Below are 16,191 nucleotides of genomic sequence, written 5' to 3' on the forward strand. Positions count from 1 at the left end.
TAGATTAGAGGAGATCCAGAGGAGGTCAAACTGCGGGAGACATCGCACAGTTGAAAGAGGAGTCAGACTGGGTTCTACAGTGCTGATCGGCAGTCTTTATCCAAACTTACCTGCAGGCGCACAGCCGGAGCGCAGTGCCACAGCGAGCTACGACGAGTCTCTTATGGATATCAAAATCCGGTACTTTAATCTACATCCAAACACACTGATCCTTCCATCATCATAATGACGAGCCAAAATCAGACACCTGCTAAACTTTACAGAAACACAAGGCTGGATCATCGCTGGTCGCTCCAAGCTGTGCGCGCTGCGTCTCCCAGTTTACCATTTAACCAAAATGACACCTTCAGTCACTGCGCTCCTTCTGCCCCAAAAACACAAGCCTGGTTGGAAGTTTTGGTGTAAAACGACAGCGTAAAAGTGGCGTTCCGTCCCGTCAAGTGTTGATAGAGAGAGAGAGAGAGAGAGAAACTGTGTGTCCATACCTGAGCTGCAGAAGAACAGGAGCAAAGTTGAGACGGTGAACAGCCGCATGGTCCGCTTACTGACGCTCTGAGCACACACATGAGAGACGGCTGTTCGCCGTGGCTGAGGCGCGGAGACAGAGCAGCTGGCAGCCGGGCATGGTGAGCCTGAGCCTGACACCTCCTGCGAAGCTTCACCTCTCTTCTTAACCGCCTCTGACGCACCCACACATGTGCGCACACACACACACACACACACACCTGCACGACTGGATCGTGCGGGCTGTCACGTGATCAGAAAGTCACTGTATTGACAGAGATGCTGAGGAGCCCTCAACCTGGGTGCTGTTCTACAGGATAATAATGATAAAAAAAAATGGGTATTTTGTGTTATATTTGTGCATTTCATGTTGAATCTCATTTTATTAGCTGCTTCTGCAACTAACATCTAATTTTGCTGTTGGGATCCATAAAGTTGCATTATGAATCAAAAAGAGTCAGGGAAAATTATAGTAACAACTTTGTTTATATACTCTGGAGGACATAGAGGGGGGAAAGGGAGGTGACCGCCTCCTCTGGTGCCCCCAAGTTTGAAGAAACACAGCAAAGTGCACCCCCTGAATGCCCCTGTGGTAGATAAAACATGAAAAATGGCAGTGGCCCAGTGTCTAAGACAATGTGATAAAGGGCCGTCTGCTGTGCCCTTCCAGTTCACAAAATGGACAAAAATGTGTGTTATGACTTTTTGTGCGCCGGTGCCCCGCTGTATACAGCTGGTGCCCTTTTTACTTTTTTGGCCCCTGCCCCTCGGACATCCTGAGTCCGCCACTGTTTATACAGAATCTTTCAAAACAATTTTACATGGTGCTTTGCAGTAAAAACAAATAGAATATGCAGTCAAAATCATAAGATGTAAAACAAGATGAGTGAATTTAAACTAGAAGAGGTAGACAGCAGATGGTGAAGCACCTACTGCAATGCCACCTCTGCTGCCAGATACAACCAGCAGATGTTTGCAAAATTTTGTATACTACAGTCTCAGTTTTCTGTAAAATGCATAGAACAGTGTGATGAGACTGTAACTATGGATCATGAATTCATCCTTAGTTTAATTATTTTTATTTCAGACATTCTGTTATTTATTAGGAAGGAAGCAACCAGATAATTTGACAATATCACAGATATAGAAATCTAAATTTTTGGATAAAAAAATCTTTAAATTATTTAAATTCTAAATAATTTATACTTGATGTTGCCTGTTCATAGGTCAGAAGTTGCATGTCCCAGTGGAAGTTGTGGATATTCAGAAGGTTAATGTTTTGGCATATAGCTGATTAGATTGACCTCAGTAACTGAATTTAATGCCAATTAGAAGAGGTCACTCAGCAGAGTGCAGATCCCCACCAGGCAACAAATCATGAAGCACCTAGTACACTGCCACCACAACTGCTGGTCACAACCAGCAGAGATTTGCACAGCTCTGCCAACATTAACATGACTGTATAAAACAGAGCAGTTAAAAAAAAGATAGAATTACTGCCTCACAGTTGTATGTGTCCACCAACCAGTTTATATCCATGTCTTTCGGTCATGTCCTGTCTTTCATGTCTTTCATAAAATGTATGTAGTGAAGACTCTGAAGGGCTTTAATAGGGAACTCACCACCAAATTCACCTGTAACTTTGAGGGAATTTTAAAAAGAGGTATCAAGAGTTTTTTTTTCTTTTGGCAAAATAGAAGTTCTCACTGCAATGAAATGAAGCATGTTGTCCTCACTTAGAGACTATAGAGACATAGGACTGATAGAGAGCTGAACATCATGATGTCACAGTGAAGCTGACCTTTGACCTTTTGGATATAAAGTGTCATCACCCTATCATTTTATCCTATTAGAGATTTGTGTCAATTTTGTCATAATTAGCGTATGAATTCTTGAGTTGTGTTTAGGGAGGTCACTGTGACCTCCAAAATACGATCAGAAAAAGTGTGAAGAATTTCCTTCAAGGTGTTCTTGTGATTCACAGGAAGGATGATGTGAAAACATAATGCCTCTGGTCACAGCTGTCACTGGCGTGGAGCCATGAAGAAAACATGTTTCCCAAGATTTTTCAAAAACTGTGAATCACAGAGGTCCTTCAGCACACAGTCAGGAACGTACCCCCCCCCCCCCCCAAAAAAAAAAACCCCAGATTTTTAGTATGCAAGATTAATTCCTGATAAGATGCAGGTCCATTGATCAAGCACACACTCACTGACGCACACAGGGGAGTGATCGCTTATGCCTGCAAGGGATATTAAGAAACCACTATCGTGTTCAATCTTTTAAAAAACGGCTTCACTACAATGAAATGGCTACTATGGGAACTAATATCATTACACATAAATACAGTTGAGCTCAATGAATCCACAAGTCTCAGCTTTCCAGTCAGACTCAATTTATGCAATTCAAATAGTGTTTAGGGACCACAGTATTAGGGATGCACCCGAATCCGAATAGATTACACTGAAAAGCACAAATAATGTGATGGAAAAAGATCTTTCCCTCATCCAAAGTTGTTGATAATAATTCAGAAAAAGTCAGCCCTATGATTACCTTGGCTGAGTTAAAAAAGGTTGCACCTACATCAATCACTGATTTAATGCATCAAGATTATTCTCTTCAACTGAAGGATATTTTATGTACTTGTATATCTTTACTCGGGGATTTCTGTTTCCGATGCAAAACAGAATCCTTTGATTTGTAAAACACTTTTTTCAGTTTCTGATTTTTCAATATCCCCCAGTTAAAGGGGAGGTGGTGGTGGGCTTCAGACAGTTAATAAAATTTAATTTAGTTAAGAAGAGTGAGAGAGACAGATGTAAAGTACAGTACGAGGATGTGGAAATATCAAATGACATGCTTGTATTGATATTTTGTTGGCAAAGCAATTGCATTGCCAATGAATATTAGGTTAGAAAATAAAACATTTCATTTTACATGACATTTGGTAGTAAAACACACCCACTTCTGGTCTTCTGTCCAAATACAGACAAAGGTAACATTGCTGTTTGAACAGATAAAGATTATGACATTTCTGTGCACCAGAACAGGCAAAAATGACACATTTATGCTGCATATAAAAAAACTCAGTTTGCTTGCCTGTAAAGAGGGGACTCTTGAGTCCCCTTAGAAACCATTTTGGTGAGACATCAAGGGACCTTTTTGAAAATGCCATGCCAGTGTTTCTCTCAACAAAATTTAGCCTAACTTTGGAGCTTTATTTGCCCCCCCACCCTACCCACACAAGCTGGCATGACTTTGGTTGGCATCCAGTGGTCCCAATGAATATGTGACAACAGTGTCTTCACCCTAACTGTAAAACTGAACCCACGAGCCTCTGAAAGATGAACAGATGCAAGTCACACACACGCAACCAAACTCATGATCCATACTAATACCTTTAGTCTGATGTCCAAGAGGTTTGTCAGAAGCATTAGTTTTCACTCTTCTGACCGCCCTAAATTTTTCTTATATAGCCAAATAACTCCAGAATCGTAATTCGCTTTATTTATAGTTCATAGTTGCGCAGAAATTAGACTATAAACTGACAGTACAGATTTAGTGCTTTGGCCTCCAAAGACTCCAATCAGAGTTATAATCTCAGTGCTGAAAATGACTTTATTACTATGCTTCAGTTTTATCTCTGTTCTCCCCTTTGACTCAATATATGAAGTCTATTAAAGATAACAGCATCTACCCACTTTAGTTTTGTTAAGAAAGTATATTTTAGATTGATTTTGTGAATCAGTAGTTAAGAGCAAAAAAACTTTGAGATGCTCCCAAGCATAGATATCAGAGCTCGTGTAACAATACGTTTTTGTTTTTTTTTAAGTAAAAGTAGTAGTAAGTACTATCGCACTGTAAAAATACCTTTTTAAGAGTATAAGTCCTGCATTGAAAATGTTACTTAAATATTAAAGTATAATAAGGGAAATATACTTTGTGTATTTAAAGTAAAAGTACCTGATACTGTAAAAAATTCCCCTCTGACTGTAATATCATTATATCTATCATTAGCTGATTCTGATTCATGAATTGATGTAAAAAACATGATTCTATTGTTGTTGTTGTGGCTTATTTTGAACTGTGTTGCATAGAACTACAACTAATCTGCTCATTACTTTCTCAATTATTTGATCGATTGTTTAGTTTGTAAAGATTCTGAAAATAGTGAGAAATGGCCTCTAGGTGACACCTTCACAGTGTTTGTTTAGTTCATCAGCCCAAACCTCAATATTAAATAAACAACATTAAATAATTAAAAGGAAAAGCAGCAAATCTGAGAAAAAATGTTTTGTATTTTGACAGAAATATGACTTGAAATCTAGAATGAAAGAAAAGACAATCAAATTTGACTGTGTTTGAGCACCAAGCACCAAGTTCTCCTCGCCTCCTGTTTCGTGTGTGTCATTTTCCTGATGGGACGTCATCCAGGAGCAGCCGTGAGTCCCAGCTGTGGCATGGTTCATGTCTGCTCTCCTCGCTGGCGCTGCATCCACTTGATCAGACTGCGTTTGTTGATCATCACAGGGTCCACTGCTCTTTAATCCAAACCCCGTGCTCCTTTTTTCAGTGCCTACAAGTTTATTTCTGTCACAGATAATGTGTTCCAGCCATAAAGTTGAAAAACATGACTGAATTAAAAAAGAAAAGTAGTGAAGTTTGAAGGAGCTACCACATCTACATACACAGCCATTGCCATAGCATTTAACACATATATTATATATTACTCCAATGTTTTATATTTAGGATTAAGTAACATGTAATAACTAGTAACTAAAGCAGTTACACAAAGGTAGTTAAGCAAAAAGTACAATATTTAAAAAGTAAAAGTATAAAGCAGCGTGAAATGGAAATATTAAAGTGAAGGAAAGATGATGATGAACCTGATTTGTAAATCAGAAGATGAATGGCAGAATGTGGAAGAAATTTAACATAATATTCATATGTTTTCATAATCATCTGAAAATAGAATCATTGTGTTTTTGTTCAACATAAAGACCTTTATTTCTACAGAGGAGTCCTCTTCCATGATCACAATTTTCTTTTACTTCTTTCTTTTTTGCTTTTGTGAAACCACAGCTAATCTTACAGTCATTTCACTATCATTTTTCCCCTGGTGAAAAATGCCTCAGTGGGTGGAAATGTCATCATTATTTTATCTTTAAATCAGAAAAGAGGAACAACATCATAGTATGGTGACAGTTCTGCCTTCAGCTGTGAAAATACTGTCATCATCCAAAGACTCAACATCTAATTTGAAGGAGCATTTATAGGTAAGACCAGCACTGTGGGTGGTGGTGACCAGGATGGTGTGTGGGTAAAAGCCCCAGATCCCTGAACATAAGTCATAGTTCAGAATCAGGAGTTTGTCTTTTCTCCAGTTAGGAGCCCACCAACCCAACGTTAAAGGATAAGGCTGGTGTGATTCTACTGTGTGAGTCTGACCTCTATTACTTGTCCACACCCTGTCTGCGACTCGGTGTCGGTTCAGACTGAAGATGAAAATCTTTAATAACACCTGAACAATATATAGTTTCATTTTTAATAGGCTAAATCTTTAAAAGAAAAAAACAAAAAAAAGAAAAACAGCAGGCCTTTGTTGTTTTTTATCCAAGTTTACTCAGACAGGAAGAAACAGTGCATTTGCTGGGGAATATTAGCAGCTGTGGATTAAGGCACATTGGGAGTTCCAGTGAGTTTTTACAGCAGGAGGATGGAGTATGTGGGATTAAGTAAAAATAAACTACAGAGTGAGTGTTCATGGTAATGAAGGAAAATGTCATCCGGTGCAACAGTGTGACTCATTGATGTGTTTTTAATTAGTTTTTGGAGCTCTGTGCCACAGCAGAATAAGATATATTAGGCTTTGAATGCACAGACAATACTTGTTGGGAAAACATTTTCATCGGTTTGGGTGTCAACATGGGATTTGTTGACAGTAAGATATTAAGATACATAATGTCATCAGCATCATCCAGTCCAGTCCCCTTTCTTTCTTTATGTAGCAGGGAGGAAAGTAAGGGTGTAGAGGTGGTGTATGGGCATGTAGTGAGATAGAGCCTGTTTACACCTGGTAATAAAATGAGTCTTGGGTGATCCAATCACTAGTTGATAGCTTTAAGTACTTCAGTTGATACCAGGCATTACAATGCATCTGGAGATGCAACCTCAAGTGACCACTTGTGATCGGATCTCATTTCCCTGCTCTATATGCAAATAAACACTTGGGCTATTTTGTCAGTTGTATATCCATTACTATCCACCTGACCAATGAATAATGTAATGGACATTTGGTTTAGGTGTCATAATGGGATTTGTTGACATAAGAAATACAGATACAAACTATATCTGGACACAAAGATCTGTCCATTCTCTTCTCTCAGCGCCGCATTAAACTCTATATCCGCTGTCATGAGGTTCACGTTTTACCTGCGGTCTCAGCAGCCTGGCAAGAGAGATGCTCCATCATGCGCTGGGATTTTATAACTAACTTATGAGCAGGATTCACACTTGTACTTTGTCTGACTGTGTGGAAATCTGATGTTTCCAAATCACAAGTGATCACAGATGAGAAAGAAATGCATTGCCACAAATTAAAAATTAGAAATTAAAAAGTGTGCATCCCAGCGCACCACAGAGCATCTCTCCTGTCTGAACTTCACAGCAATGCAATGCTTTTTTTGTAAGGAAAGGAACAACTAAATGGGATGCATTTAATGTCAAATTTATAAGAAGGCACAAATAATACAAAAAATGGCATAGTTGTTTCACAAAGTTTATTGAGTTTTTTTCTCACTCACGTCACATGTGATTTTATTCAGGGAGTCTTGGAGTCTTGCTGTTCTTATTGTTTTATTAATTTTGAAATCAATTGAAACAGACAGTATGTACACAAACATCTGCTGCTTATATTAGCAGGTAAGAGGGCCCAGACACATAATTTACATTACAGTGAATCAAATGGAAATCAAACAGCTGTCTCATGTACACACTCCTGAAAGAATATGCTCACATGTTGCCAAGACCACCGCAGAATGTGGTCTGAGCAATCAGATCTCAATGTGTCCTCAGTGTGTCTTAGATGCATTCACACCTATAGTCAGATCTGCCCACTTGTGATTGGATCATTCAAGACACATGTTAATACCAGGTGTAAACAGACTTTTAGATTTCAATGCATATCACTGTCCCGTCACCGACTTGCAATCAACCTTTACCCGTTACTCAACAGTAACCACAATCTTTCTTCAAATTTAACCAAGTGTTTTATTGCCTAACCTTAATGTAATTGCCATATCACTATCTTTAAGTAATTAAAACCATACCGTAGGCCAGGAGTTCCCAAACTTTTACAGTCTGAGGAGAAAACATGACCTCTTTCACTACAGTTTCAATGTCCATATCTGTCAAGTATGTCACACCTGAAAAAATGAAGTGATTGAGTGGCAGTATTTTGCCGGTGCGCTCTCTTTTTCATTCTCTTTTTTCTCTTTCTTCCTCTCTCTGTATCTCTCTCTGTCTCCTTCTTTTGGACACTTAAGAATTGATAATAATGGTGCCTTCAAATGCCTTCAAAATACCACCTGAAGAGACCAAGACCTTGAGGAGCACCATAAAAAATATAGAGCCCCTAAAGGAAAATGGGAAAATTCTGAAGTTTCTGGTGTGTGCAGGATAGTTTTTGGTGCGCATCAAAAACTATCCAGAGTGCATCAGAATCTACCCTGTACATGCAAGAGGGTTTTCCATGCTCACAAGACAGTTTTTCAGGTAGATTAATACAATATACCCTTTATTTAAAGCTACTGGATCACATGACATGGAATAGTGATGTGTGGGCACAGCGATTACTCTGCAGGTCAAAAAAATTAACATTTTGAAAGTGGATGAGTCGCAGGTGGGAAATAGGGTGCATCTCCCGAGAGAGAAAGAGAGGATGTATGTGAAAGCAGCCTCTCTAATCATTCAAAAACTGTTTAAGAAAACACTGATACATCAATACAACACACAATGAAGAAATCACCTGAAAAGTTCACACTGCTCAACATCACTTAAAAGGTAATATAGCCTACAGGGAGCCTAAATCATAGAGGCATCATCATCTGCCTTCATCAAAAAAGTTGAGCAGCTCTCCCTTATGTCTAAATGTTATTCAATGTCATCTGATCTAGTAACTCCAAATTGTATTAAGCTACCTGAAATACTTTTCTCGTGAGTACAGGAAGCTTCCTGGTGCACACAGGATAGTTTCTGGTGTCCCCTCTGGGGCTCCATTGAATTGGATGGCGAGCACTTCTGTCCTAGAGATTGCTGAGAAACTCCCATATTGTCAATACACTGAGGAAAGCCATCCATCCTCTGAATGCCCCAGGTCTCTAGTTTGCGGTTGTGAAGTTTCATTAGGCTGTGATTATTCTAGAGGTCACTATAGGTCATTTTATACAGTGTGGTCAAGTTTCAAAAAATGCTCTCACTACTGTGGGGACAAACATCATCACACCAAATGCAATTTGGCTCATTGAATTCACAAGAGTCTCAACTTTCCAGTCAGACCCAATTTATCACCGCTGTCAGGCACAAACCTTGCACCTCCATATTTTGACTTTTTTTTTTTTTCTTCCATAAATCAACACTTTTGGTCACCCTTTATGTCAGGATGTGGGTTTTACAACTGTTGAAAAGTACTGTAAAGAGTTACAAACTTTACTTAGCAGCATACAATTAGTTTAAAAATTCATTAATTTTCTCAAAAGTAATAGTTGGACATGCAGTGTTGATGATGTTATGCTTGCCAAAAACTGCATGGGATTAGCCTAATCCTGGAGAGTATTTTCATTCGGATATCTTGAGGTCAAGTTTTTCCCCTCACCAACATTTAGCCTAATTTTTTAGCATAATTTGGCCAACATATTTATTTTTTAGCTTATCAGGCAAGCTGGCATGACAAGGTTGGTACCAATGGATTCTTAAGGTCTTCTAGTTTCACATGATACTAGTATCTTCACTACCTTTTAAATTGATTCCACTACAGCCTCTGAAAGACATGTCAGCTGTAATGTCCCTGCGCAGTTTACTACTGCAGTAGGTAGAGCTTTGAGTGGTGAGAGTTTTCATGTCCTGTCTGGCATTTGGTGATCCACACACAGCACATAATATGTGGCGGTGCTGGCACACTAATTGTCATTTTTGCACTGGTTTACAGTTTTAGTAAAGTGGCTGTTACATTTCACAATCCCAGCAGTAATTTTTGCCCCAGTTTCTGTCCCCTGTACTGAATTCCATTGAATAGAGCTGCTCTCCGTTTCTTATTCTGTGCTGCCTGTCAGTAGTTGAGGAAATGTAGTACGCATCTTACTCTTCCAATAAGCCCAATAAAAATGGGTGTGCCACCCTGTGTTCAATCATGCTGAACTGTGTGATATGTGTGTGTGTGCAGATGTTTGAAATGACTGGGCAAAAGTTGACTCTTTGAAACTGCATTTTTTTTTTTTTTTTTTGTTCTTTACGTTTCATAGGTTTTATTGTGCTGAGCTCTTAATGGAAAGAAACACTGGATGATTTAACCAAAGTTTCACCGTGGGACCTCTAACAGCTACTTCTCATGAACAAAATCATAAAAACAAGACTTAAAACAACATGAGCCTGAGGAAAATATTGCAGGCAGTGAAACGGATCATAAGGTAAAGGTAAACAGAGAGGCACACTGCTGTCCAGTGCAGCATGTGGCAGCACGGCGCAACAATCCGCCACCAAAGGCTCGATGATAAGGCTCTGTGAAGTGAGGCACCTTTCAAAGGCTTTTCAAAAACTAATAACACTGTCTGCAACACTTGGAGGGTGAAAACCGGTTGGATACTCCTTCACAAATTCAAAAGATGGATTAGTCCCCTTGCTGCTAATATTTCATGTAAAGCTGGAACTTGGCTGAACAATTTTAGCTTCATAACTAGTGCTGATCCCTACACCATGTCAACCTGCTCTTCAAACTAATTTATACTGTACATGCCTCACTACGCCTACCGGCACTGTGCTGCATAGAGAGTACAAGGATTTCAGTGCAGAACAAACACAGCTGAGGGCAAACTGCTGATCTGCAGCAAAGGAGGCTCACGTTATGCTTTGTCATTGTTTACCGGCCTCAAGAGGAGCAGATCTGAGTCCATCTCAATCCTCTGTCCAAACTCCGATAGCTTCACTCCGAGTCGTCATGATCAACCTGTTTTAATTAGCAGATGAAGCACTGTGTCAGCGCTGCGTCAAGGGGCTGCGGAGAACTTGTTTGTGATTTACTGTGCTAATCAGCTTAATTGGAAGTTGGATAATTACACATTAAGACACACTTAAATGTTATGAATCCCTGCTTTGGTCGAACTTTAAATGAGCTAACGGTCATTTACATTAGGTTTTAGGCAATGAGAAGATTTACAATAAGCTTTTTACTCAGAAATGAGATGTTCAGAAAGATCATTAAAGTGAAACCTTGCTGGTATGAAAGTAAAAGACATAATGGGCAGCTATTGAAGCTGTCGCATGATTAAAAGATGGTTCAGTATATTAGGAGAAAAATGTTCTGACTAGTTAAAATTCATAATTTGAGAGTTTTACTTTATTTTTCTTATGCATTAGAATGAAATACAGTCACAGTCAGACATCAGCACTGAGAGTAGAGAGTTTAAATGTGCACCAGCTGTAGTTTTTCTCTATGGCAGCTTCGGAGTAAGAGTGTCATAACATGACTGATGGCACACTGGGAGGCATTATGCACAGAGCTTTTAAAAACAGCAACACTAATCAAGGATGACTGACCATCAGATCAGAAAAAAAGGACTCCTGCATACATAATGTGCCCTGCATCTTAAAGGAGGAACTAAAGCTTTTTGAACAAAATGTCCAAAATGAACTCGATTTATGAGTGAAATATGAAACCATTCTGTCTATGGGAAAGGATCATAATGCATGCCTTGTTATTAAATTAGTACCTATAAATCAAAGGGGAGTCATTATGTCAAAGACAGTAAGACTCTAGGACTTAAAGCATTTACTCTGACAGCTCAAACTGCGCAAGGTTATAGGAACCTTCGTACTTCCTGAGGGGCTGTTTGCTTTACTGATTTGCACTAGGACAATATTGAAAAGTTTCTCTGTTTTCATCAAGGACAAGGGCCTAATTTCCACTGGGGATTACTGTTCTGCTTGATGTTTGCTATTAAAACATTTCTGAACATTGTTGTCTGACTGTTCAGCCGCCATTGTCCAAATGAGAGAAGATCTGAGTTGATAAAAATGTTGCATCAGGGGCCATAATTAATAATAAGCAGGAAAGTCATAAGCAATCGTTTCTGGCCTTTTTTTGCCCACGCTTTTACCTTACAGGCCAACCCTGTCTCCTAGAAATGACATTATATAGTATAGTGTAATTATAAAATATAGTGTAATTGGTGCCTGGATTATGTTCATGTACAACGATTCTTTTAATCAATACACTGGATTCACAGTGAGGTGGGTGTACAGAGTGCAGGACTGGAACACCACAATGTTCATGTCCAGATTTCAGAGGCTGAAAAAAATTCTTGTCCACCAACCCCATCTTCCTGCATAAATCATATTTATTCAACGCAGTTTCCACCATATTGTTCCTCTGGTCATCTATGCCCCACCTGCTGTGGCTCAATGCCCCCCACAGTTTGAGAACCACTGGGTTAAGGTGAGGAAATATTGTGATTTGTTTTTGTAGGTTTGGAAAATAAACCACTTTGGTTAAGGTTGTGATTTCAGTGAAATTTTAATAAACAAAAAGAGGTAACTCAGTACAATGCAGATCCCCGCCAGGCAACAGATGGTGAAGCACCTGCTGCAATGCTACCACAACTACCAGGCACTACCAGCGGATATTTGTAAAGTTTGCCAAGATTAACATGACCTCCCACATTCACTGTCCCTGGATGAGACAAGATTTCAAACTGAAGCAGTTGTTGATCACTTGAGAAGTGAGAAGGCAGCTGTCAATGTTCGTATAAAGCAGAGCAGTCAAAAAATATTGCAGTTTACATCCATGTCTGTCCAGACTTATATAAAATATGTATTGAAGACTTTGAGGGATTTTAATATGGAACTTACCAATATATTGACTGTAATTTTGAAGGAAAAGGTATTATGTGGGTTTTTTTGTAAAGAGGAAGGAAGAAGACAATGGTACAACTACAACAGCATGGACAATGTTGTCTTCTGGGCTTAATCCAGTCCGTTTGTTGAGGCCTTTATTTAGCCCAAAAAAAGACGTTGAAATTTGGAAAGTCTTTAGTCTATCCAGATTGGTCTAAATGTAGCCTAAAATTAGTTGTTGAAATTTGGTTCCTCTTTGGTCTGTCCAGTTTGAATGAAGTGTAGCCAAAAATTAGGTGTTGAAATTTGGACCATGTTGAGTCCACATGTCCAACATTTCAGCTTTCACCTAAAACCGGACATAGATGGACATCCTTAAATAGCTGTCTAGTGAACTACATGAAACAGAAATCTTTTCATCTTTCACTTTCTACCAAACGTCAAGTCAAATTTTTAAATGATTTTCAACCAAATTTTCTTCTTCTTCTTCCACAGTTGGAAGGAGTTGGCCTGTTTTCTGTTGGACAGATTGGTAATGGTGATCAGCTTAGTTAACTTACTAAAGGGCACTTTTGAAGACTTTGAATATTGTTTACAGCCAATAAATCCTACTCATTCTGCCTTCAAATGTAACTGTAACTAAACATAGGCCTGGTAGATGATTTTTGTAACATATATGTAATATTTGATTTCTCTCCCAAAAGCAACAAATTGATATACAGCGTCATCCTCTGAATTTTTGCTTGCACACTACAATACCTTTGAGCAACACATATACCTGTTCACCTGTTCTGTTCTGTAAGTTGCTGTGGAAAAAATATCTTATTTGTCTAAAGTGTCAACACTGTCTGGCTTCCCATGTGTGACAAAGATCCAAACTGAGTATGATGCAGTACTGTGCTGGTCTGTACTGTAGTTACCACTGCGTTTGTCACAGAGTTCAAGGAGGTTTTGTATTCAGAGATTAGACCAGACCAGATGGCCCGAGACCTTGAATATTTCCCAGAGCAAGAGAGAAATGCTCCCTTGGCTGCAGAACTGGAGTTTTATCTGAGCTTGTTTCCTGCCTGTTTTCTGCCAAAATTATTTAACATAAATTATGTTTATTTGCATCTATTCTATGTCGACAAAAGCATTTATGAGGAAATATAGTTATCCAGACTTTTTTTTTTTTTTTTTTTTTTAAAAACTATGTTTTTGATTGGGGTATTTCTTCATCTGCACATGGCAAACAAATAAAGAGGATAAACTAGAACCACTAGAAACACTTAGCCTAGTTAAAGGAATGATTTGACATTTTAGGGTAAATGCACAGTCACCCTTCTTGCTGACAGTTAGATGAAAAAATTGACACTCTTCTCATATCTGTCATTTTCTACAGGTGTCTCTGCCTCTAGAGCTGTAAAGTATGAACCTATGACTGCAACACACCTACTCTGTCACTATTACTATTATTTATTACTACTATTATTAACATTATTACCACTACAGTTACCATTACTATCACTTTATACTTACCACACTCCAAAAGGAAAAGGAATCTGGATTTGTGTGATGTTTTTGTTAAAAGCAAGTATTCTGGCAGCCTAAAGGTTGAAAATAATCTGCCTATGAGCTCACAGGCTAAAGGGATAGTTCAGATTATTTGAAGTGGGGTTGTATGAGCAAACAATGTACTGCTGTGGACAGGGACTGAAGTCACATAATAACACAAACTATCTAACCATTCGAGGCAGCAGTAGACCAGCAACTCTCATGGTCTGCAATGTAAAATGACTGATTTCTGCAATGTAATCTGTTTTTTTTTTTTGTTTTTTTTTAAGCGAGTGACATTTGGCTTGTCAGAAAAGGATGTCTGACAGTAAGGTTAAGCTGTGAAAATATTGTAAATATAGTCCCTACTTGAACTGATACTGATTTTTTAAGTGGCTAAAATATGTTTTGCTGCTGACTCTGTCCACAGCAGTACATTGCTTAGCTTCCTACACAGTAACTCATTAACACTGGCTCCTGCTTCATATTTAACAGACAGAGGAGTACCGATTTTGTCATCTAATTCTCAGCAAAAAATTAATAAGGGTATTTCTCAAAATGTCAGACTATTCCTTTTAGGTTAGGGGAAGCTTATGGTCAGCGTTATGGACTGATGATAAAAATGTCAGCGCTAAGAAGAAGATCCTCACACCAATTCCTGCAATACATGGATGTCAATTATACAAATACTCATTCTTCATCCATGTTTGTTTTGTCATTTTAGTTTTATCTGACAACACTGTTTGGCAGCCCAGCAGGAGTTTGCTTCCAGTTTGTCAAACCCTGGCCCAGTGCCCGTGACATGTTGGTTGGTATTCTGCAAATTGTTTACTTTGAAGTTAATGACAAAAACAACACTTGTTGTCATCACAGAGTTGGAAAAGTGAGCTGGACCCAGTTGCTCTATAGTGCTTCCATCTCTCATATTGGCAGGCACAGAGATTGGACTCCAGTCTGAAGTGGACACTCGAGCTGGGAGGAAACTGTCTCCCCTGTTAGCATAAAATCACATCTGGAGCTTCTTTTTTGTTTTTTTCCCAGCCACATTAATTCAGTCAAACACAACAAACCACACAGCAACATCCACAATGTTGTATAAGTATTGAAATAGTTTATTTTTTCTGTCTTCTTTTACATAAAACAAAGAATATCAGTAATATACAATTCTCAATCCATACTGCTAAGGTGACTGTCACACAAGAACATCACTGTTATTATTGGGTTCTGAAAAAAAAAGACATTTAGAGGGGGAATTACTGTAATCGTGAGTAAGAATATGTGCAATAAATGGTAAATTACACTCATCAGTGCTGAGTACAAATACAGGGCATTAGAGTAAATGTTAAAAAAATACAATACTCTTGTGAGAGTGACGCTCTTCATTATGTGAGTCATTTTTAAAAACACAGACGCCATGCTCCATCTACCCGTATCAGTACAGCCAATCTGTTCCCTGATCCATTAACGCCTCGCCTCACCCGTGTACGCTACATATTTCATTTATTAAACCTGTGTGCTGCTATTGGCAGCAACACCACTTGAATTCATCAGATATTACCTTCAAAATATACATGTAGCAAAGTGAGTAAAGATTTAAAGAGGAGGTAAATACAGTTAAGATGACATGACTAATGATATTGTGCAACATGACAGTGCTCCGTAGTTCTACATCACGTTAAACTGCCTCTAGTGTTTCAAAAGAATATGGCTATAGTCACCATGACAAGTTTGATATGTAGATTTAGTTGCATTCATCTTCTGTGTAATATGTGATTAGCTCAGAGCTGCTGTGTTTGGCAATATGCATTTTGGCAAAATATCTACACATGAAAGGTGAGCGAAGGGAGCTGACAGAGGTGTGGGGGAGTGTGGGGGAGGACATCGCAAAGCAGCTAAAACTGTCAAATATGTCGGGATGCATTCAAGACACCAAAAACATTACTATAAAGGACACGGCATACGTAATAGAGAGAGAAACCGAGCAACCATGGTGAGATATCTTACAGTTAAATGTACAGACAGAAACTGACAAGAGGAAAATATTGACTT

General features: G+C 38.8%; 1 protein-coding gene across 1 annotated transcript in view; it reads right to left on the reverse strand.

The window, feature by feature from the left end:
• The window catches only part of LOC146322480 (ly6/PLAUR domain-containing protein 1-like), a 29,316-nt gene extending 28,699 nt beyond the window's left edge, over positions 1-617 (reverse strand). The window contains exon 1 of the mRNA XM_084724470.1: positions 486-617. Coding sequence (XP_084580596.1) covers positions 486-534 — 49 coding nt within the window. The 5' untranslated portion in view covers positions 535-617. The remainder of the gene's footprint in view (positions 1-485) is intronic.
• Between the last annotated feature and the right edge of the window lie 15,574 nt (positions 618-16,191).

This window comes from Lutjanus erythropterus, chromosome 8 (genome assembly GCF_056507025.1).
Source record: "Lutjanus erythropterus isolate fLutEry1 chromosome 8, fLutEry1.hap2, whole genome shotgun sequence".
NCBI lineage: Eukaryota > Metazoa > Chordata > Actinopteri > Lutjaniformes > Lutjanidae > Lutjanus > Lutjanus erythropterus.